General features: G+C 37.3%; 2 protein-coding genes across 2 annotated transcripts in view; one reads left to right on the top strand and one right to left on the bottom strand.

Moving 5' to 3' along the window:
• On the top strand, positions 1-21,145 carry LOC149051850 (adhesion G protein-coupled receptor L1-like). Its single transcript, XM_089195713.1, has 24 exons — positions 1-89; positions 652-693; positions 5,297-5,332; positions 5,722-6,105; positions 8,041-8,442; positions 11,537-11,736; positions 11,833-11,892; positions 12,156-12,354; positions 13,115-13,222; positions 13,464-13,551; positions 13,798-13,816; positions 16,048-16,119; positions 16,186-16,235; positions 16,513-16,630; positions 16,722-16,825; positions 17,193-17,295; positions 17,404-17,554; positions 17,670-17,751; positions 17,907-17,973; positions 18,647-18,735; positions 18,909-19,029; positions 19,284-19,325; positions 19,434-19,546; positions 19,582-21,145. Exons 3-24 carry the CDS (start codon positions 5,314-5,316, stop codon positions 19,652-19,654), a joined length of 2,664 nt encoding a protein of 887 aa, XP_089051839.1. The 5' UTR covers positions 1-89; positions 652-693; positions 5,297-5,313; the 3' UTR covers positions 19,655-21,145.
• Positions 1-23,768, bottom strand: part of LOC149051840 (replication factor C subunit 1-like) — a 362,202-nt gene that overhangs the window by 170,223 nt on the left and 168,211 nt on the right. The window lies entirely within an intron of this gene.

Below are 23,768 nucleotides of genomic sequence, written 5' to 3'. Positions count from 1 at the left end.
CTCAACACCTTGATACTCGTACAAGTCATAAAGGAGATGACCAATTTGTTGCAGCCAACTGGGGAAGACAACCATTTTCAGCAAATACGGTAAGATTCACAGCATGAAACTAAAACAAAATAGTGGAAGAGGCAGCCATGTCCTCCTGTGAGGCTCTATTCGCCTAACTTCCTCATTCCTTAATCAGTAAGACCTTACGATATCTAAAAATGAAAATTCATTGTCAAAGGAAAATGAATGAATGTTTTCTTTTAACTCCGAGAATGGGTGTCGAAACATGGGTGGGGATGATTCCCCTGCTGGGTGTCACGTGACTATTCGGTCTCCTCTCGCCTGTACATAAAGCTTTCGCTTACATCTTCACCATACTCAACTGTGCTCAGGTCAGTGTTCGATGGTAACTGTCAAAATTATTCAATTTCTATCATTATTTTACTTTCTAACCAAGTGAAACACCATTACGATGGTCACATGATATTTTTTGGAAGTTTAAAAACAACAATTCTGTTAACTATGCAAGAGAAGACAGACCTCTTTTTTAATTATAAGACATGCAATTCTCTTTCCTCTTGGAAATCTTAATAGGTATTTTGTCTAATTTGTTTGCATATTGTAAAAATTAATGATCTTGAAATCTTGTTTATGCTGCAGGGTTTCCTGATTTTCTCTCTACACTGCATGCGAAACACTCAGGTAAGGAAAATAAACAAACTAATTGTTAACTCCATATCATCAAGTTTTAGTTTTTCGAGAGATATCCGAGTACAAGTGCTAGGAATGTGTTTCACGTCGCTCGTCTATCTGCAGATCAGAGAGCGTTTCAAAAGAAAGATGAACATCGTTTTTCGATCTTCTATAAAGAGCAACTCCACAAGGAAGAGCTCACAGGTCAATCCAAGTGAGATTGGGGATGTATGGGCAGTTAAATTGCAGTCTTGTGCTCAGTTTTAATCGAAATCGCACCTAACTTAAATAACTGGATCCAGCCAACCGGAAATGACAGTCAATTACTTATTGCAATCACTTAGTTAACAGCATAAAGTCGGTTACGATCGATCTGACTTGCGATCTTCAGCTAAAAAGAGGTTTTTCTTTTCGTAATTGTTTAAGCACTCAACTAACTGTAATTGTAATCTATCTTCTTTACGATAACAAGTTTATTTTCTGGGCGATAGTATACTTGAAGGCAAGATTCACCGAAATAAACAAATCTATAAATTCAAATTTCTAATAGCTCAGTATCTTGATGACTTTCCTTCGAGTAAGAACACAGTCCACTACAGACAAGGCGGGAATTTAAGCCAAGATATCACGAATTGTCTTTCTTTAAGAAGCACTCTAGCACGCAGCTTTAATTGAATGTATTTATCTTTCGATTCTTGCGCGCTAAATTTCTGCGCTTACTGCATGATTATTTCATATTCGATATTTCACTCATTGAGTTTACAAACTTCTCACCAAACACTGTTATTACTTTAGATAATAAGCTATGAATAATGACTGAAACTATTGGTTTCTAGAAATTTCGAGAATGCCCAGTCATGCAAAAATGCAAGGGACCTTCTGGAGTATTTTATTAGGTTAAATATTTATGATGTAACACTACCAATATCCTTGTGTTGTAAGCGTCCAGAATTTGCGAGAGTACTTTGTACATAAGGACACAGTCGTGCAGCAGTAGTAATTGTTGTCGGGAGGGACTGACTTTTCAGAAAGCTATACCGAGAGAGAGCAACCGTGGAAGATTGTTAATCTCGAGTTACTTTGGAGACAACTTCGAGATTGTGTCAGTGGTGAGCAAAGAAATAGTTTGTGGTTGTCTCTTTAAGGATAATTATTCTACTTCTTTAAGAGTCGCTCCTTGGCAAGAATATTACAAGTTGTTTAATAAATTAATTGGGTCTGTTGATAAATGATGCTCTTTTTGTCTTTTAAATTGTACTGTTAAAAATAATACTAATAGTCCTAGCAGCTAACGCTGACATTCAAAGCTGTTGCTTAATAGATGAATGGATCGATACGTAAATGTTTGAATAAGTAAACAACTTCTTTAGAAAGAACAGGAAAAGCCCCTTATGACTGGATCTTTTTTTGGATCAGTTACATGTGCCCATTTTTTTTTCGCATTCCTAAAATAAGGAGTGTCGTTTTAAATCGAAAACACATCGATTAATTTGGAATTGAATTGACGCAATGTTAGCCTTAAATGGCATAAACCAAGAGATTATAAACTATTCGGCACACATTATTAAACAACGATTAAAGAATTTTTACACAGGGTATACAATTTAAAGGAAAAAGCTTAGCGATAGAAATGCAGAATATTTCGATGGGCCTGGTTTTCAAATATCATTACAGTGAAACTTAGCATTGCAGAGGAATTTCAATGAGGGAGAGAAGGAGTCCATTATGTAGATGTGCTTAACAGTTTATAATAATCTAATTTACGTCAAACCCATATATAAATAAACATGGATGACGAAGCGTGCGATTAAGACGGAAGAAGTTAAAATAAGAATTATTCTGAAGTAAACAAGCACTTTCCTCTCTACACTGCTCAAATGCGATAGGTCAAAACGCTTCAAGCTTCGATTGACCTAATATATCGCAGCTAAGACGAGCGAATATTCCAGAATAAATAATAAATTATTCCATGAGCGTGGAGAGATACTGGGAGAGTAGAATATCTCGCCCACAGAGCACATCACTATGACCCAAGAACGTCTCGCACTAAGAGCATTTGACTCGCCGCTCGTTCTAAATTGTTGGAATTCAAACATTTGGACAGAAACGTGATGGTCTGCATGACGCTTTTCTAGGAGAGAGTTGTTTTGTTGGCTGAACTGTCGGAAATAGATATCAAATAGCGATTATGAAATTTAGATTTGAATGATTTGCGCTAAGGTTATCTCGAGTAAGGTGATGCCGTCAAAGTGGTGGAAGAAATATTTCCCTTCATGTCGGATGAGAACAATAGGAGCTCGTTTGTAATCAATAGGTGAGAACAAAAAGTTATTTCACACCACCTTTGATCGTTAACGTTATTTTAAATTATTACCGACTTCATGATCAAAAGAGGCGAAGCCGGAAACAAACGAAAAGCTAAAACAAAAAAGACAAAACAAAAGGGAACGGAACAAAAGAACTCTGAATTTAGTCGAGTCGAGTCGAGGAGTTGTGACAGTTGTGAAACCTAGCGAGAATAGGAGAGGAGAAGAATAAAAATCTAGTGAAGACGAGACAGTGTGGGCTATCCTTACTAATTCCCCACATTAACTAAATTTTGGCTGTTAGCCACAATTGTTTTAAAGGCATACGAAGTAATTAGCATGTCATAGGCGAGATGAATAAATAACAATAATTTCTATTTATACATAACGAACAGATGGCATACTAGCTTAAGCTGCCCGTTGATAAAACAGAATTTTGTTTAAGCCAACTTTCATTTAACAGAGCCCATAAAGAAATTACCGTTTTTACCATCAAATATTTTTTAGCTGCTTCTTCTACATCACTTGAACTACAAAAAGTATTTTAATGCTATGAAGTTTTCCGATTGTATTAGAAAAACAATGCTCCACATCAGGTGCAAGTGGCTTTTTGTCCATTGGTCCGTCTATGACAGAAAAAAAATGCCATGAACATGTGTTCAGAGATCATGATTTGCATTAAAGTCTAACTCGTACGAAAGGCTTTTTGTGAGGATGCCGCAAATCCGCAACTCTCACGCAGTGTGAATCAAATATAAGTGAATCCTGCAAAATGTTCAAAACACCGGTGATATGTTGTATGCTTGGTGAGTACGACCCTAGTTATTCCTGTTTGTTCTGCGGTAGCTATGAAACCGTCAAAATTGACTTTTATTTGTAAAATATTTATTTCGACATTTACCTTACGGAACTCTAATAACTAAACATACCAAACTCTTAACATGTCCTCTCTAGTTGTTGTCTAATTATTAAAGCTAATTATCATCATTATCGTTAGTATTAGTTATTTCGATATTTTTCTCTTTCCTTACAATGAAAAATAATTGAATAATAATCACCCGTAATGACACATTCGTATAAGTTGTAGGCTAGGTTAGTACCACCTTAATTATATCTTGACTTTCCATTTGTGACACATTTATATCCATTTTGGAACGTCCTGTGAAATTCAGCCAAACCAAACAGAAAAAAAAATAGTCAGGTGGCGGATATTTGGCACTGTTAATTACAACAAAACAAAACAGACTTTAAAGATTTCCGCATTGAACTTTCAGTTCTTAATCAGAAATGGATCTCTTATAAATTGGATTCCTGAAGCCTTTTAGATTCCATATAGTGCAAAGTAGATTTCCTTAGAGCGTTCGGATGAGGCGTTAATCAGATATCGCGGTACCCAAATTTTTAAAGCTTTCAAATTATTGTTCTGTTCGCCAAGTTGGATGTCATGGTTAATTAAAACATATTTCTCTTCTAAATCATTCTTCTTTTATGCCCGAAAGCAAACTTTATACTCAACCCATTGCTCTCCTTTTAAAAAAAAATATATGGGCTCTGGAAGTTCCGCAGGTTCCGCGGCCTGCTGATCCATAGTTTTGTAACTCCCAAGAATATGGAAAAATCCTCACAAAATTTTGGAGACCAACCCCTCAAGATTCAAATTGTGCAGAAGTTTTATTTGAGCGGTCAGATTTGATACCCGATTCATTTGCTTTAAATACGAGCTCAAACGAAACATTTTTTTCTCTGGATAGCACAAATAGCCCGTTTATCGTATCCTTAAAAATGTTTCAACGTGTGACAAGTTTATTTTTATTTTATTTAATGGATTCGTACAAGTACAAGTACTATAACAATAGGACATAAGTCCCCTACTTGGTTAATACACCCACACCCACCACCCATCCCACTCTAGGGGAGGACATCCACCACACAGTAATCTCGTGCGTGAGAAATTAACGTCTCCTACCCCAGCCCTGCAGGAGACGGGGCTTACGGTTTTACGTCCTATCCGAGAAGACGAATAGGACGTAAAATAGGTAGGATGATAGAATGTTCAGCTAGGTTGATAGGTAGGACGATAGGATGTTCAGCTAGGTTGTGAATTGCGGAGATGCTGTATTTTTTTTTATAATTTCTCCGTCAGCTCCCTTGGAAGGTAATAAAATTCATGAATAGATGTTAGAGGGCATGTAGCAAATAAAATGCATTAGTACTCGTCTTACTCGAAATCTAATAAACTTTTTCATTGTTTCAAATGTTACACTTGAGATAACAATCAATTTATTTGTCTATTTTCTCTTCTACAGTCATCCTTCGTTTGTTGATGAAATTGCCAGGGACAGGTGAGGCAGCTTCATTCCGATTTAATATTTATGTTGCTTTAAATGGACGGGAAAAAAAGATAATACCTGATAAATTATCGTGTCAATTAGTTATAGACTTCCAGTTAAAGTTACATTGGATTGCGATTCAAAACGTGAGTTGGAAAGCGAAACAAAAAGTCAAAGAATAACGGCGCTATTACCCTGATCTCCCCAAGATCCACTTTTAAAACCTAGCCTAATTCTAATATTTGCTTCATTGATGTAGAGGGTTTTGATGCCCATCGTTTGTTATTAAAATTAATAATATAAAATAGACCTTCTCGTCTTTATCATTATCGCTTTCACTGTTGTTATCATAGTATACATTTTTTCGTTTATTTATTTATTCATTTACTTTCTTCTCATAGAGTGCCAACCAAACTGTTTCAAAAACTCCTCTTACATATTTTCGAAAGGCAAAGTTTACAGGTTCTATAACAAAGAACTCTGCTCCATCTTGGGAGGTTATTTAGTCTCCATCGAGACCGAGGAGGAATGGCAGTTTATCGATCATGAGATTCAAAAGCGTGGTACTTGGAATACTTCGACTATTAATGCGTGGCTCATTGGTTTGGAGAAGAAAAACGGGGTTTGGATATGGAAGAGTGGAGAACAGCTGAATATTTCGAAATGGCGAGATTCTGAGCCAAGTGTGAACGACGAAAGGGCGGAAATATCCATGAATGGAAGCCTCTTTAATGGTATCTCTCTGAATGATAAAGGAGATGCCTACATTTGCGAGATGCCCGGAGGTAAGATCACATTCCAACCATAAAGCATATAATGTGCTGAAACAATAGCAGTCTTGCACGTATGCCATGAAAATTGCTCTTGCTTCTTAAAAGTAAAAAAAACATTGCTCACAGAATATACTCAGCCCACCTAACTTGTACGTGTGAGCGATGAATGAACTTTTAGGCGCGCATAAGTAGTTGAACACGCTGCCCGTGAAATTTTCTGTGTATGCTTGATGTTTTGTACATAACACATCGAAGTACTTTTATTTTTGTGTGTTCGGGTGTGTGTTTCTTGTACAAGTCATCAATATGTTATTCACCGGCTGGAAGGGCTGTATTGGGTAACACTGTGCCCAAGGTCTTGAGCACCGGTAGTTCAGATAAATTGCACAGTTTTTCCCAATACGGACCGACCTATGTGTTTTCCTTAAGAGCCCTAATGAGTTAGGGCTGTAAGTGCGGTAGTTTTCTTGTTTCTTGTTTCTCTCTGTAAGTGTGGTAGTTTTCTTGTGGAACTGGTCTTTCATGAAAAGGGGAATTTTAAAGTAGCTTTTTCTCGTTGAATTCTTTTGTTTACTGTTGCAAAATTTCCGGTACCAATGTCCACTTTGAACGGACTTGCAAAGACTCACCGAAAGCGTATTTGTAGTATAGAAGACCTCGCTCACTGTTCTCCGAGGAACAAATTATTTGAGAGAATTCAGATACATAATGAATAAAATTACCATTAATGAATTCAATTGAAAAGAAATACCTCACGTTTTAGCTTTCTGGTAAGGTTTAGGTTAATTACAAGCGGCTTTTAGGCCGCGCGTTAACTCATCTAATGACATATTTGCTACCAATATTCATCTCAAAGCCAATTCTTTTTACAGGCAAACAAAGTGATCTAAGAGATAGAAACAAAGAATTAATGTTATCAATCGGCTTGATTTACTCCACAACGATTTGCTTAAATATACTGTCCAGCCGGCAAAACGAAATAAATTTTTGAAAAATGGCAACAAAGCTTGAGATGTAATCGGCGGCTCGCTCAAGCGATACCGTGCCCGTGGGCAGAGATAGGAAAACCCGCACCGAATTACCAATAAGATTCCAGGATCCGTTACCGTGCCCTCTGAGAAAAACAAATAATAAATGCAGTTCTTTTGAGAAAGGTTATCGGAAAAAGCGTGTCAGAATTGTAAGCGATAACCTGAAAGGTATTGCTGGTAGCTTTTAAGTCATGGTTAGACTTGACCTCAGGAATTCAGGCAAATCTGGGAAATGTCACTTTAAGGAGGAGGCATCACGGGTTTGAACAACCTATTTTAATTGCAAGACTGACTTTAAATTCTAAACTGCTCTAACCCTAATTAATTTATCTTTAATTTTTATGTCCCTATTGATTATCATTCCCCAGATAATCTTTTGAGATTGTCGCGTGCACTTTAAAGTTTTGCTCTTTGCCCGTAACAACTGTATACGGTTAAATGCGTATCTCCAGTTGCACATTTATGGGAACCTGCATTCACATTTAATTTTACGTTTTTTAAGTCTGATTAGATAGAGGAGGAAGAGTAGGGGGCGGAGTGGGGAAGGTGTCAGCTCAACGAGGAACTAATTAATATTCAAAAACTTGACCACCAAAATTACATGAATTCACAAATAATCTTAGCTGATGTGAAGTTAACTAATCCACAAAAGCAGGTCAGGGTGGCGAACGCCTTAGTGAAGAAAGATGTATTGTATTGATTGACACTGATCAAACAAAGACATATGATGTAAAAAAAAAAAAAAAGAAAAAGGAATTAATTAGGGAATGAGTCCCGTTTTCTGTCTCATTCATTTTTTCCTTTGTTGTGATTGTGATTATAATCTTTTCATGTTATCAATGTTATTATAATTATCACTTTGTGTATCATCATTAGGATAATTGGTATTTTTGTTTTCATCTTCATCATCATGTAGAATGCCCAAATATAACTTTTAAAAACTCTTGGTACATAATTTCGGTGGATGGAGAGTCCTGGTACTGGGGCAGACACACTTGCTCAAGTTTAGGAGGGGACCTAGTTTCCTTTGAAACCCAAGAAGAATGGAGTTTAATTAATGACGAAATTCAAAGGCGAAATACTACGAACAATGAAAATAAATGGAGAATTGGTTTAAGAAAAAGGGCCAGGAATTGGACCTGGGTGAGTGGAAGACCGCTGACTATTTCCAAATGGGGACAAGGGGAGCCAAGTGGTGAACACGACGCCGCTTTCATGTACAAGAGGTTCCGTAATGGTGAACGGGGCGTGTTTGGAAGCCAATGTAATAATGAAAGTTGGAAAAAACCGCACGCTTATATTTGTGAGATCCCCAAGGGTGAGTTGATATGTTGTTGTTGTTGTTTTTATTTTTATTTTTTAAAGTTATTTTGAGTAAACTCAAAGGCACTAGAAGCGCTTAAGGGCAATATAAAATATTATTTGCTAACGTTTGTGGTATTCTCGAGAGAAATTATAAAAACCCTCACACAGTCAAAATCAAGTTTACACTAACCTTTGCGTAAATTGAAATATTTTTGAAACAATCTCAATGAACGTTTTCACGATATACATGTCTAACTTTAACCTTGTGAACAGGGGAAAGTTACAGATGATTCTGTTACAATCACTTTTACGAATAACAGCAGTTATGAAACTGATGGCGAATACCAATTGCAAAGAATTATCAGTCCAATTGCTTTGTTAGATGATAACGCGTGATGATGTGAAGAGCGTTATCTTTTTGTGAAGAGTTCGTGACTCATGTCGGTTAAGAACCATGCCAATTATCGTTTTCTAAAACAAATACAACAGACTTGCAGACTTAGGCCTAGTTCAAACGTCGATCTTTACATGTACCGAACCTAACGTTTCTATTAAGTACATGTAAAGATCGACGTTTGAATCAATTAGGATCGGCAGATTTGTATTCGGATCGACAGTGCCGTTCTATCCGACTCGGCTAGTCGGATAGAACGGTAAAAGATCGGCATTGATTCATACGTCGTACTTTACATGTACCGAACTTAATGCATACATTATACATACGTTAAAATAATTATGTTTTACCCACAATTCAAGAAAGTTCGCTTACGTGCCATGCGCGAAAGCCTTCGAACCATTCAAACAATATGGCGGGAAAGGAGGAAGGCTCGTGCTCGTGCTTCCTGCATTTTTTTCCGCCATTTTAGTAGGCATTAACCGCTGGCTACAATGGAGTTATGTTCAGTTTTGCAATTAGGATCGACTAAATTCGGATCGACGTTTGAATCAACTGCCGCTCTTAATTATTCGAGTCGACCCAAATTGCAATTAGGTTCGGTACATGTAAAGGTCGACGTTTGAACTAGGCCTTATTCGTTCTTCGGGTAGGAGAATCAATTTTAAGTCTACTGTGTTCTATTTTAATATCCGATCGTTTGAACTGTAAAGTTGTAAGGGCTAATTTCAATGCAATGCAAAATGTGCAGTGAACATAATAAACTGACCATCGTGCATCTAATTCGAATATGGCGGACATTTCGATCGACCTAGCAACCACTATTCTGCACCGAGGTTAGTAAGGGTTGCCTCAGTTCTCATAATTATGTTACCACGGGGCGTAGATACATTCTTTTGTTTTAAAAATAGTCAAAACTGAGTTGGAGTTTAATTGATATTCTGCTCACCCAAGAGATAAACATAGACATGCGAAGCATGCAAGAACTATTATTTTGGTTAGGAGGGTTGAGATGGGACACTTGGTGTTCCTAACGCTTTCAGTTTTATAACGGAAAAAAAGCATAGCTTTTAAAATAGCGAAAAATATCACATTACTTTACCCAAAAAGAAAGAAGGGAGGGATTTGTTTGCTGACGTCATGAGCGTGCACAATAGGAATATGAAGCACGTTCGCGCAATTGAATTTGATAAGACAAATTTACTTGCTATGTTGTAATACTGGGAAAAGTCTACAGAATATGTTTCATTCTCTAGTATTTTAGTTTGTAGTTTTCGAAAAACATCCTACAGCCCTATCTAAGCAATAATCACCCAAGACGTGTGCCAAAGAAACAATAGGAGCTTTCGGTATAACTAATAAAAAATCGAGTGCGTTTAAGAGTTTTGAACGTTATTAGCGGCCATTTTGTTACTCCCCTTTCCGTCCGCAGTTTTGCCCTCGCAGTGTAATAGTAAGGCAATTTTTAACTCGTGAATTGCGCGCATGCGCAAGAGCGAGTTATAGATACGATGTGGGGAATGCCATTCGCTCGCTCGATTGGTCGATTCCTGTAAACTTTTTTTAGATTTTAGGCTTTTGAGTGCATTTTATAGTTTTTGGCGAGCAATAAACAGACGAAATGGCGACCTTTTTTGCTAAGAATAGTGGTGGGGTGAAAAAGAAGCCAATGATAATCTTAAAAGAGTTTTTTTTTTCGTTTTAGTTTCAACAAGCGGCGCCAGCGACTGGCAGGCATGCAAGGATTCACACTGAAATAACAGAACAACCTTCGTTTTTCATAAAATTGTAATTTACAGTCCTTGAACTTGAAAACAATCCGAAGATTCATTGAAAATATCACTTACTGCGAAGCGCTCGGAGTTTACAGATGTTCAAAAGCTTTTTCTGTTATAGCGTGAGATTGAGGACAAAATTGATCATTACGTTTCGTCGCGTGTGTTTTTCCTGTGAGAAGCAACAAAAGATGCCGGCGACTGACGAAATAACAAGTTAACACGAAAATCAGATAACACCTAAACAAACAATTTTAGCTACCGATTTTCAGTGAATTTTTAAAGAACAATTTTCTTTTAAGTTTCAAGACAATTTGAAGATTCAACATACAAACAACGTACTAAAATGCGAAAGTTACACACCACAAAATTGATAAATAGGCCTGAAATGAAATTCTATCTTGTTATTGATGATACGTTGCCTAGCACGTGACCTAAATCTACCCAGGCGGAGATCCAAAATGACGGTGGCAGGCTTGGCTTAGTTATATCACTCAAAACTCGTTCCCGTTTGTCTCATTTGATAAAGAGGGAATCGTTAATGTTTTCATTAAGACAGTATTGCCTTGATTTTCTAATATTTACAACGAAAGACAGTAAATTTCACTTTTCACCCACATTTACTTCCAACCTTTTCTTTTGAACCAGAAACAAAAATGATAGACGTTTAAAACACATGACATCATCCACCTTGTCAAATGTAATAGCATGATCATTTCAATTGTAATGCCTTCTTATCCCAACGTTACTTTGTTTCTTTGCTACATTAGCGAACACTGAACTACTGCTAGTACTCTAGATATGACAATCAACCACAAAATTCCCTAAACCAGATAACATTAAACATAATCTAAAAAATCATGTGTCAATTCACGAGTTTGCTCACAGAGCACTTTGATTTTGTATGATGTGGTCTTGATTAACATTTTTCTTTAAAGATTCCTCAATATCTTCAGTAACTTCGTCGCCTTTACTATCACCCAGAATAGCAACCTCACCATCACCATCGGCACCGCCATCGTCGTCGCCGTCGCCACGACCATCGCCCTCGTCATCGCCATTCCCCTCGCCATCACCATCGCCACCGCCGTCGCCGTCGCAATCACCATCGCCATCGCCATCACCAGTTGAGCAGCTAGTATGTTCTCTAAATAGTCATTTATCGTTTTTATGCATTCCGTTTTTCAGGATCTCTTCTGTTTACAAACGTGAGAGACAATATTTTTAATTTTAGGCAAAGGAGTATATTTCAAAATTTGGCGGAATAAATATTACCAGAAGGACTTCCCTACAGGTATCTAATTCTATATGACTTAAAGGCTTTTTAACTTTGGTGTATGTTTTTAAACGATAAAAAAGTAAATATCTGACCTTTAAGGATAAACCACCATTAAGCCATATGAGGTAAAATGGTGAAGCTTAAAAAATAATCCAGGCCCCCAAAAGAGTTCTCTGGCCAATGAATACCCTGGACACCATTTAGATCCTTAGTATGAATTGTATATACAGTATGAGACTGCCTGTTTAATGACCTGGAAATATTTTACGTAATTGTAGGAGGCTGTTACTATGTTTGAAGATTTCACCTTAAAAATGAAGAACGTCACGAAAGACAAGGCCGGCCTAGAAGAGGTTAAAACACTGAAAACATCCATCTTTGAGGTGGCAGAGACCATCGAGAAATTTGCTCTTAATTACGGCAACCGACACCTGAGAGGAATGAGGCTTTCAGAAAGGATCGTTTCCCCCAAAATGGGTGAGTTTGCGGCCTTCAATCCTGTTTTGTTTCAAAGTCTAATCGTCTGTTACTTACTAACTTGCTGACTGTCCCACTGAGTTGTCTAATTTCCTATGGCATGATGTAAGAACTCAGCTATTAACCCAACTTATTAGAAATGTTATTGTTGGATGTCATCGATTCATCTGTTTTTTTTCAATTTGTTTGATACTTTGATTTTTCGCGGTGGAGAAGGAAATTGAACGTTCTCTTAAACAATCAACAAGAGAGAATAGGAATCCTTCAAATTGTGAAACCGTTCTTCTCGATCTGTTTATTGAAACTTTTCTTAAATAATAGATTGGTGAATGACACTTTACTAACTAAAATTGTCAAATCTTAGAAATACTTTCCGCTTACTTCATACCGTACACTGAGCTCAAAATTGGCCAATCGTCTGCGATGCACATAAATGCAAGATTTTTAACCGTACTCGTAAAAATTTCCTAATGAACTCTATAGTTCTCTAACGAAACGGTTCGAGGAACGAATCGAGTTTTCACAATTTTAGTCCGTGCAGTACTACGCACTTTTTCGTCAGTTTTACATTGAAAAAACGTTGTAAAATGGTTGAATTCGTCGAATAGTCGTTGAAGGGCAAATAGGATACAAACAATACACTTCCATCCAATAAGATTATGAAATATTTGTGTACACCGCAAAACGCATGTTTGTGTAGGTGTGCTATTGCAAATTTCACCGTAGGTGCTTTCATTTGTCATTTTTTTCTCTCCGACAGTTTTGGTCATTCAAAAAGCCTATCACTTGAATGCAAGTGGCTTCGACTTTGAGGAACAACAATGGCGAGCGAGAATCGATATCGCTTCTTCAAATTTTGAGGAAAATGGTTCGTATTAACTATTGTGGTAACTTTACAACTTTTAGTATTACCTTGGTTTCTCCAATAGCAATTTCTTTATTGAAATAAAGCTTCATGTAAAGGCGCTTCCCTAGGTTACATAGTCTATCTTCTTCAATCATTCACCTTCCCTAAAATGTCACATACCTCAGAGCCTGATAAACTTTTCAATATTGTTCTTTTGTTGTTGTTTAAAAACATTTTTTGTTGGTTCTTGGGGCGTTTAAAGGATCAATGGTAGTTGCGTTTTTGTACAAGGATCTGCATGACCTACTTCTGACAGATCAAGCCATAAGGAGTGAAACAGACAACCAAAGGTGACGTTATTTTCATATTACTCCATGTCGTTTACCTCTAAAAACACATAACACGGAAACACATAAGATCTAAGTTCAACTAAACTGAACTGACACACTTTCCAAAAACCCTAACTAGGGTTGGAAGACTCCCTACTTGTCTCTGACCATTCCACCTTCGTGAAAAATTGGCTAATTGAATCTACCAAAAATATGTAATATTGCTTCCGTGGTTCTGGTCCATTTTTAAATACAATTTCTTCATAGGTATATCAACTCCAGGATAAGGGACCGGTCATTATTTATCGCCTGGGGGGGGGTCGGAGTATTTAGGGGGGGATCACATGGTTTTTTGAAGACCTTTAGGGGGGATCAGCCGTAATTAACAAGCATAATGGGGGGGATCAGACCAAAAAAAAAGGAATTTTAGGTCGCGCCGGGACCCTGGGTGATTGCATTTGTAAATACTTTGGTAGGATTTGCCGCTGGGACTCTAAACCCCCAACCATATATTCAAGACCACGTTCAGTTGTATTTTGTATTATATAAACTCTATTCTAGCCCAGACACAAAACCCAAACCCTTTTACAGACCCTCCATTTTGTAAAAAAGAATCACTATCGTAGTCTAACATACACGTTTTTATTCAGGCACGATCTAAATTAGAAAGGTAATCAAGATTTTGAGAATGGAATACTTACAATTGCGCAAAATTGTTTCATAACGTTTCAGTTTGTTTTATAGAGAATCGTAATCTAAAATCATAACCTTTCATTATTTTAATACGCGGCCGAATGAAAACAACAAATAAAAAAGTGTTTATTTTGCTGAGGCTGTATCTTGTTCCGCTTCCGTGCCATTGATGATCTGTTTAAAGAGGAAGTCGATTCCATGGAAAAAGATGCGAGAAAGGACAGGATTTTAAGGGTAACCAGTTCATGTAAACATGGTCTTGAAGTTCTCGGAGATCTCTGCCTTCCACCTGTAAAGCCACGATGGGCTGACCTTAAAGATGCTGGTCCGGGCGTGGGAGTTTCCAACTACGAAGTTAGATTTCGAGACGCCGAGTTAGCAAGGGTTCACAATTCCGATTATAGAGTGCGATGTCATCGTTCGAGGGGCGACAGCGGGCAAGGTGAAGCCGAAAGGACAAACTCGGTAATTTCTGATGCTCTTGTGGATGGCGCAACTCTACTGAGTGGGAAAAATATAGGAGATTTGAGGATCTTTCAGAAGAGGAAATCAAACAACTGTATCTCCAGTCATACGAAGAGTACGAAAAGAAACGGATGGAGAAAAATGCCTGGTATGTCTGTAGTCAGGTAGCCGAGAGAATTGATGATGCCCCTGTCCTTAAAGATTACATCAAGAGCAAAGTAAGCGAGTCCCCTGATGAATTATTCTTTTTCAATTCTGTTTACCTCGACAACTATCGGGGTGCATCAGAACGAAACAAAGAGCAAGCGCCCGGTGCAGCATACTTCCGAAAGATCGAATCGTTTATGGAAGACCACTATATTCGTGGAGAACTTTTTATGGAATTCTGTCGTGATGCCTGTAAAGAGTCAAGAGAAGAAAGTTCCAATCTCTGTTCCTGGTGTTCTAACAATAGATGGGTCGGTCCAGAAACGGAAAGAATTCCGCAACCTGTACCAGATTCAAACAATCCTGGACATTTCATGGATATCTATCAGACAGAATCGACGGGCAGGACACCAGATGATTACCTTCCAAGAAAATGTATTAAAGATCTGTACGAGGAACATTCTGACAGTATCAGAAACGATCAGGATACCATGAAGAGCTTCTGCTCAAAATATAATGTGGAAGAGAAGCACGTCATTGCATATGTTAATCATTTGAAAGATATTGAGATCCGAAAGGACATCAGAACAAGAGCAGGTCAGGAGCGAAGAAGGCAAGAGGCCGAACGAACGTACAAGGACTTTCAATGGGATAACCTCATCGAGGGTGGCAAAGTTGAAAAGTTGCGGGTAAGAGAACTAGACCTGTATCTCAACAAGCATGGTTTGACGACTGTGGGTCGGAAACTTGACAAAGTGAAGGCCATTCGATGTCACTATTACCGACAGAATAAAGAGACTGTGATAACAGAAGAACTGTCGAGTGATGAAGATGACGTGGAATACGAGGATGAAGAATCCGAAAGTGGAGAGGCAGAGAGCGACGATGACTATGTTTTCGTGGATTTGGATGAACGGCCTGAGATTGGCACTTCCTCGACAATTCAGTTCGTATCTGACGAGCAAATATTTACCGTTGTGGTTCAAGGTCCATGAGACGTAAGTACCACTATTAAAATATCACTTGCATATTCAAAAAGTTATTTGGCGGTGGCTGGGAGAAAAGGGGGGGGGGGATCATGAAACTTTCCACTACCGATAAGGGGGGATCTCTAAAAAACTAGATACTCTACGGGGGGATCAGGTAAATGCTCCGATGTGACAACAAAAATACTCCGACCCCCCCCAGGCGATAAATAATGACCGGTCCCTGATGGCCGTAACTATGGACCCCAAGCCAGAGAAATTGCGAGAAAATGTCATCCTAAACTTCAAAAACCTAAAGGTAACATGAAAATTAGCTGCTATGCGTTGTTTTGATTTATTCTGACAAGATAAAATCTATTTTCAGGTCTTGACAGCAGAGAAGCGCTGTATGTTTTGGAGTAGCCGCAGCAAAAGGTAAAAAACTACAATATATTATTGCATAGTATTTATTCCTTCTTAAATTAAATTGAGTATGTAGGACAATGAATGAACTTTCTCAGATGTTTTTGCGCAGATTAACACTTTCCTGGAAGCCAACATGTTGTCGTTTTTAGAGAATGGAAGTCTGATTGAAATGTTCTCGCAAATATGACTACAGTGGAAGAAAATCTTAGCGCAAAATTCTCAAACATCACCTTTTACCCAAACGATGAATAATTTTTTAACTTTACTCTTTTTTCATGTGTGACAGCTTTTCAGAGGAAGGTTGTCATGTAGTTACGTCAAAAAGTAACTCAGAAGAAACAGTTTGCAGTTGCAATCATTTGACGCATTTTGCTGTCTTACTGGACTATGACGGTAGCACAAAGGTAATAAAGTTATTTTTGCCTTACTTAATAGTTTTATGGGCTCAATGAACTAACTCAATGTTGTCCTTTACTTTTTCTTTTCTTGACACAGCTCACCGAGGAGGACGAAACAGTTCTGAAAGTTGCCACCTACGTGGGACTGAGCCTTTCCATAATCGGGATACTTTTAACATTAATACTTTATTCTTGCCTCACGTAAGCAATGCACTCGATTAATAATGAGGTAGATTCTTAACTCCCCTCAACAAGGCTGGTGATAAAAGAGATCTCAATGTCAGTCTCCATGCAAACAAGAACAGTCATGTCGGATAATTCACAAACTCAAGCTACATTTCATGCCCCATCACGAACTTTTGAACAACTAATGGTTTAGGTTTTTATGAAGTTTTTAGGCTTTAGACATTTTCTTCGCAATATTTTCTTTTTTTGTTCTCTCTGGAGCTATTTACTGACTTTCTTCTTTCCTTCGCTGTCAAGATTTAGTTAATTTTTTGCCATTTTTTTCTGAGTGTTGTTGCTTTTGTCTCATTCATTCTTCTTGTTTTTAATATTATTTTACCAGAGATGTTCGTAAACCTCTCTCTCAAATTCGACTGAGTGTTTCTATGTCCCTTGGAGCTGGACAGATCATCTTCCTCGCTGGAATAAATGCCACAGGAAACAAAGTCAGTAGCCTCTCCTTCTATCCATAGAATGAATTTGGTCTTTGCACCGCAAATATGTTATCGAAAGAAGCACGTTAAGAATTATACGAAAACTCGTCCTCTCCACAGGCTGCCTGTGTAACAATAGCAGCTCTGATGCAGTATTTCTTGATGGCCGCTTTCTGTTGGATGCTGATCGAGGGAATTTATTTCTACTTCTTCGTTGTGAAAGTTTACAACATTAACACCAAGATGTACATGTATCACGTCATGTCATGGGGTAAGTTTATTATTTTAAAACATGCACTGGTAACTGTACCCATACTTTCGGATCGCTAAATCTGGTGTTGTCATGCGGTAAAATGTTTTGATATCCTTCCTTTGTTTATGGGTAGGTCTTCCACTGATCATGGTGGCCATTTCACTTGGCATCGCTGCTGGAAAAGAAGGGTTACAAAGCTACACGAGTGATAAATAGTAAGAAAAAAATTCAAGGGTTTCTTCTTGCTCTTCTCCTTTTAATTTGTTGCATTTAATTCTTTGTTTTGTTTTTGGATATAGTTTGAAATCGGTATCATTTTATTTTCTAACAATTTGTGTTTCTTTCTTGTTTTTCACTTCCTCGAGTTTAGTTGCTGGCTTTCCTCTACTAACAACCTGATCTGGATATTCGTCGCCTTTGTGGCTTTTATTGAAGTTGTGAGTTAATGATTAGTGTTAGTGATTGTGATCGGTATACCTGGACTAATTGCTGCTAAAGATTTTTTCCTCTGCTCTTTAAAACGAATTAAGTATTTATAATATGACCCAAGACAATATTTGCCATTTTCTTTTTTCTTATTTACTCACAAAAAGCTTTGAACGTAGCCGCTGTTTGCGGGGATGCTGGTCAATTTTAACCTACTGATGGTCTTCAATAGCGAGAAAAACCTGTGGAGACAATGTCCTCACAGGCATAAGATAGCTTCATAAATTCTCCAACTTTTACTACACAGTATGAAAAAAAAACTTCTCCCCCTTCCTTCAACACAAAAATAACTCATGAAAAAAAAAAAAAAACACACAAAAAAAAATTAAAAATGTGAAGGGAGCAGGAAGAGTAGGATATATTTATATAATTTCTATAATTTAACATAAGGCTTTACTTGGCGTGGTTCTTTCAGTTTAGACACTTTTGTGCGCGATTTCTTTTGCTCATTGGCATAGGATCGAAGCTCCTAATCGTGGTCCCCCGGTTGGGGTATCTATTCTCTGTAAATTACTCTTCATCCCACGCTTGTTAGCGAATTAATAACTTCCTTAGCAAAGATCCTCCCCTGCTTTGGCTATTCGACATCCATATCTAAATAATCACCTTTTTTGTATACTTTAGCTCAACATTTTGATACTCCTACGTGTAATAAGGGAGATGACCAATCTGTTGCAGCCAACAGGGGCAGACCACCATTTTCAGCAAATACGGTGAGAATCACATCATAAAACTAAAACCAAATAGTGGAAGAGATTGCCATGCCCCCCTGTTGAGCTATATTTGCCTAGCCTCCTTATTCCGTAATCAGTAAGGCATCACAATTTTTAACAATGAAAATTCATTGTCAGAGGAAAGTAAAAGAATGTTTTTTTCTAACTCCTAGTCTTGGCATCAAAACATGCGTGGTGATGATTCCCCAGCTGGGTGTCACGTGGCTATTCGGTCTCCTCTCGCCTGTTCATAAAGCTTTCGCTTACATCTTCACCATACTTAACTCTACTCAGGTCAGTATTCGATGGTAACTGTAAAAAGACATTAATCTCTTTCTGACCAAGTGAGACACCATTAGGATGGTCAGATTACATTTCTTTGGAATTTTTAAAACAAAAAGGTGTCAACTATGGAAGAGAAGGCAGACTTCTTTTTCAATTATAAGATGTGCAACTTTCCTTCCTTCTTGGAAATCTTAATAGATATTTGACTAATTTGTTTGCATATTGTAAAAATTAATGATCTTGAAATCATTTTTATGCTGCAGGGTTTCCTGATTTTCGCTCTACACTGTATGCGAAACACTCAGGTAAGAAAAACATTGAACTGATTATTAACTTTATATCATCAAGTTTTAGTGTTTCAATAAATATTCGAGTGCTAAGAACCATATTTCGTGTTGCTCGTCTATCTGCAGATCAGAGAGCGATTCAAAAGAAAGATGAACATCCTTTTTCCATCTTCTATAAAGGACAACTCCACAAGGAAGAGCCCACAGGTCAATCCAAATGAGGTTGGGAATGTATGGGCAATTTAATTGCAGTCATGTGCTGAATTTAAATCGAAATTGTACTTAAGTTAAATAACTTGATTCAGCCAATCGGAAATAACAACCAAATACTTAGAACAATCACTTAGTTAACAGCAATAAGTCGCTTACGATCGGTCTGAGTTACGATCTGCAGGTAAAAAGAGGTCTGTGTCTGCATTATTGTTAAGCATTCAACTTGATGTCTTTGTAACCTATCATTTTTATGATAATAAGTTTATTTTCTAGACGATCGTATATTTGCAGGCAAGAATCATCGAAATAAACCAATCTATAAATTTAAATTCCTAATGGCTCCGTATGCTGATGACTGCTTTGTTTCACTTACTTAGTTTATAAACTTCTTAACAAACACTGTTATTACTTTTAACTATAAGCTATGGATAGTCACTGAAGTTATCAGTTTCTAGAAATTTCTAGAATACGTTGTCATGTTGACATGCACACGAAGGAACTTTCTGCAAATTTTTATTAGGTTGCGTAGCTATGGTGTAACACCACCAAAATGGTTTTTGTAAGCTTCTGGAATTATCTGGAACACTTTGTACAAAAGAACTCAATCGTGCAGCAGTAGTAGTTGTTGTTGTTGTCGGGAGTGACTGATTTTTCAGAGAGTTATAACGAAAGAGAGCTACTGTGGAAGATTGTTAATTTCGAGGAACTTGGGAGACAACTGTGAGATTGTGTCAGTGGTGAACTAAGATGTAATTTGTAGTGGGCTTAAATAAGTTTATTTAGCATAAAAGTGTACTTCCTTTAAGAGTCGCTCCTTAGTAAGAATATTAAAGTTGTTTAATAGTGTTCTTTCTGTTGGTTAAATTGTACCGTAACAAAAAAATGCCCATAGTAGTAGCAGCTAACCTGGTTCAACCAGGAAAATGACACCGACATTACACTTTCAAATAAACAAATAACTTTTAACGACATCCCCCGTTTAACTCACCTAACCGATTTCCCAAGACACAGACTACACCCTTTCATTATTATTCTAATTATTCTAATCAAATCTATTTAATCTAATTATTCATTTACCCTTGAAAATGTTTCGACAAGAAACCAAACATGCAGGAATTTAAAGAAGCTCATCCCTAATTCACAGATTTTCCCGCCAAGCCTTTTTTTCCTGATTTAACCAGCCAATTTAAACAGACACACTAAATCAAAGCCCAAAATCTTATCTTTTCTTTCTACCAACACTGTCTCCAAATTTACTTTGTAGTGTTCGTAGAAGGTAATTAAGGTGCCGTCTCGTAAAGTACTTAAGTAATTATAGGTAGGCAAGTGAGCTTAATTAGCGAATTGCGAGTTTTGTATTGTAATGTATTGTAAGTCATGTTCTGTTTAGTAACGTTATGTAAGTAACATGACGCTGTAAGTGACTGTTACTAAGTGACTGTTAGTATAAGTAAGAAATAAGTAAAAGTGACTTATCCAATAAGTACAGTAATGTAATAAGTAGAGTGATGTTGAGTAATGTAAGTAGAGTAATGTAATGTAAGTTTAGTTTTGTACAAATGTTTCTTCAATAAATGTTTATTAAATTAAAAAAAAAAATAAAAAAAATAAAGTTGACATTCAAAGTTGTTGGTTAAGGAACAAATAGATGAATACGTAAATGGTTGAATAAATAAACAGCTAATTTAAAAGGACAGAAAAACCCGCATGACTGGATCGTTTTTGATCAGTTATATTTGCCAGTTTTATTCTTTTTTCTTTTTTTTTCGCATCCCTAAGATAAGAAGTAGCATTTTGAATCGAAACTACATCGAATAATCTGGAATTCAATTGGGGCGATGCTAGCCGTAAATGGCATTAACCAAGAGATGATATTCTCTTGCGCAAACTTCATTAAACAGCGATTAAAGAACTTTTACAGAGAGTAGACAATTTAACGGGAAAAAGCTCAGCGATAGAGATGCGGAAAATTTGCGAGGGCCTGGCCTTCAAATATCACTACAACGGAGAGGCTAGCATTGAAGAGGAATTTCAACCAGCGAAAGAAGGAGTTGAACATGTAGATGTGTCTAACTCGGTTTACAACAACCTAAACTACGTTGCACCTCTTTATAAATCAGCATGGATGAAGAAGCGTGCGATGTAGGCGGAAGAAGTGATATCTCAAAACGTTTCAAGCTTCGATTGGCTAACTTTATTACAGCTAAGGCTTCTTCATATTTTGACCCCACCGCTCCTTCTAAAATGTTGGAATTCAAACATCTGGACACTAAAGTAATGGTCTGCATGACGCTTTTGCATGGGAGAGTTGTTTTGTAGGCTGAACGCTAAACTATGGCCGTTGGCCTCCGTTGGTTTTTTCATTAATTAACGATCAACTTTACGTAAACTCACATCGAGTTCACGGTCTAAGAAAATCGAGAAGGAATCCTTTGACTCGGAGTTTGCCGTGCTGTAAAAATATTAATACATGTTATTAACACATGAGTGAATTAATCCACCAAAGTTGAAGGCCAGCGAAATAATTACCACCACCCACCAACTGAAACGGCAGCATAAACAATAATCATTTCCGTTTATGCATACGAACAGATGGCGTGCTAGCTTTAGCTGCCGTTTGATAAAAAAGAAGTTGATTTAAGAAAACTTTCATTTAGCGGAGCTGATAAAGAAATAATCATTCTTAACGTCAATTATTTTTGAGCTGCTTCTTTATAAAATTGGAATTATAAAGAGTATTTTAATTCCGTGAAGTTTTCCGATTATATTAAGAAAAACAATGCTTCGCATCTGGTGCAAGCTGCCTTTTATCTATTGTTGCCTCTTTGACGGGAAAAAAAATGGAGACAAACGTCGGGAACAAGCTATCAGAGATCATAATTTGCATTAAACTCTGTCTCGTGCAAAAGGGTTTTATAAGATGCCGTATATCCGCAACTCTCAAGCTGGGAGAATCAAATATTAGTGTATCGATACCTTTTAACAGCAACCTTTGCATATCTTGGCCATGATGAAGTGGATGATGAATGGAACTGAATCCGGAAAAATTTTCAAAACTCTATTAACATGTTGTGTGCTGGGTAAGTACGACGCTAGTTATTCCTGTTTGTTGTGCGGTAGCCACCAAATTGCGTGATGAGTACAACTGAATCCCACAAAGAGAGCAAAACCTTTTTTAAAAGTTGTGCGCTAGTATAGTAACCACCTAATTATATCTTGATTTTCCTTTTGCAAAACTTTATATCGATTTTTGAACGTCCTGTGAAGTTTGGCCGAAAGAAAATGTCAGTTGGCGGACATTGGCACTGTTCATTAAGACAAAACAAACCAGATTCTAAAGGTGTCCGCTTTAAACTCTTAGTTCGTAATCGGAGAAGGATCTCTTACAAATTGGATTCCTGAAGCCTTTTAGATTTCATATAGTGCAAAGCAATTTAAGATCAAAAAGCACAGGCGAGACATTCATGCTGTGGTCATCTTGTTTGCGTCATAGTTGTCTGCACAACAGCTTTAGCAGCCATATTTAGGATAACAGGAACACGATAACTTAGTTGCTATCGTTTTATACCACTATGACAAGATGTGAAAAGGAAAAAACGTGTCGACTTCAGATAGCTGCTGAACGTTGGACGTGCTTAGACAAGAGATCGAACTTAATCATCAGGGTCCACTTAAACTGGCGTTAGATTCAAAGTTTAACATTCGATCCGGTATTTGGAAAAAAATGTTTCAATTGGTGTACTTTTTCTTTTCTTATCGCAAATTAAAACACCGTTAATATCCATGAATTTCGATAGCTGCTTTTCTGAATGAGCTGAGGGGTTAAAGTGACGTGCACTCAGAGTCAAATAATTCAAACAACCCTTGAAATTGATTATTTTTACGAATTAAAATTCAGCAATTGAACTCCTTACAGCCACATGGAGATTCTTTTTTTAATTTAAGTATAGTTCAAATAATAAATAAATTATTAGTCATGTTTAATGGATCATCATGAAATGATACGATGGTGTTCCTCATTCCAGGGTCGTGTTCAATGAATTCCAGCCTAAAGCTTTTCTGAGAGCTTTCGGATGAGGCACTATTCAGATGCCCAAACTGTTAGAGCTTTCAAATTGTTGTTCAGTCATTAACACTCGGAGTAGATGATTGCCGAATGCTCGCCAAGTTGGACGTCATGGAAAATTAAAACATACTTCTCTTTTAAATTATTCTCCTTTGTACCCGAAAGTAAACATTATACTTATC

The sequence above is a fragment of the Pocillopora damicornis genome, chromosome 1, assembly GCF_964200805.1.
Source record: "Pocillopora damicornis chromosome 1, jaPocDami1.2, whole genome shotgun sequence".
NCBI lineage: Eukaryota > Metazoa > Cnidaria > Anthozoa > Scleractinia > Pocilloporidae > Pocillopora > Pocillopora damicornis.
The sequence above is the reverse complement of the archived record's forward strand: the minus strand, read 5'-3'. Positions and strand labels throughout refer to the sequence as shown.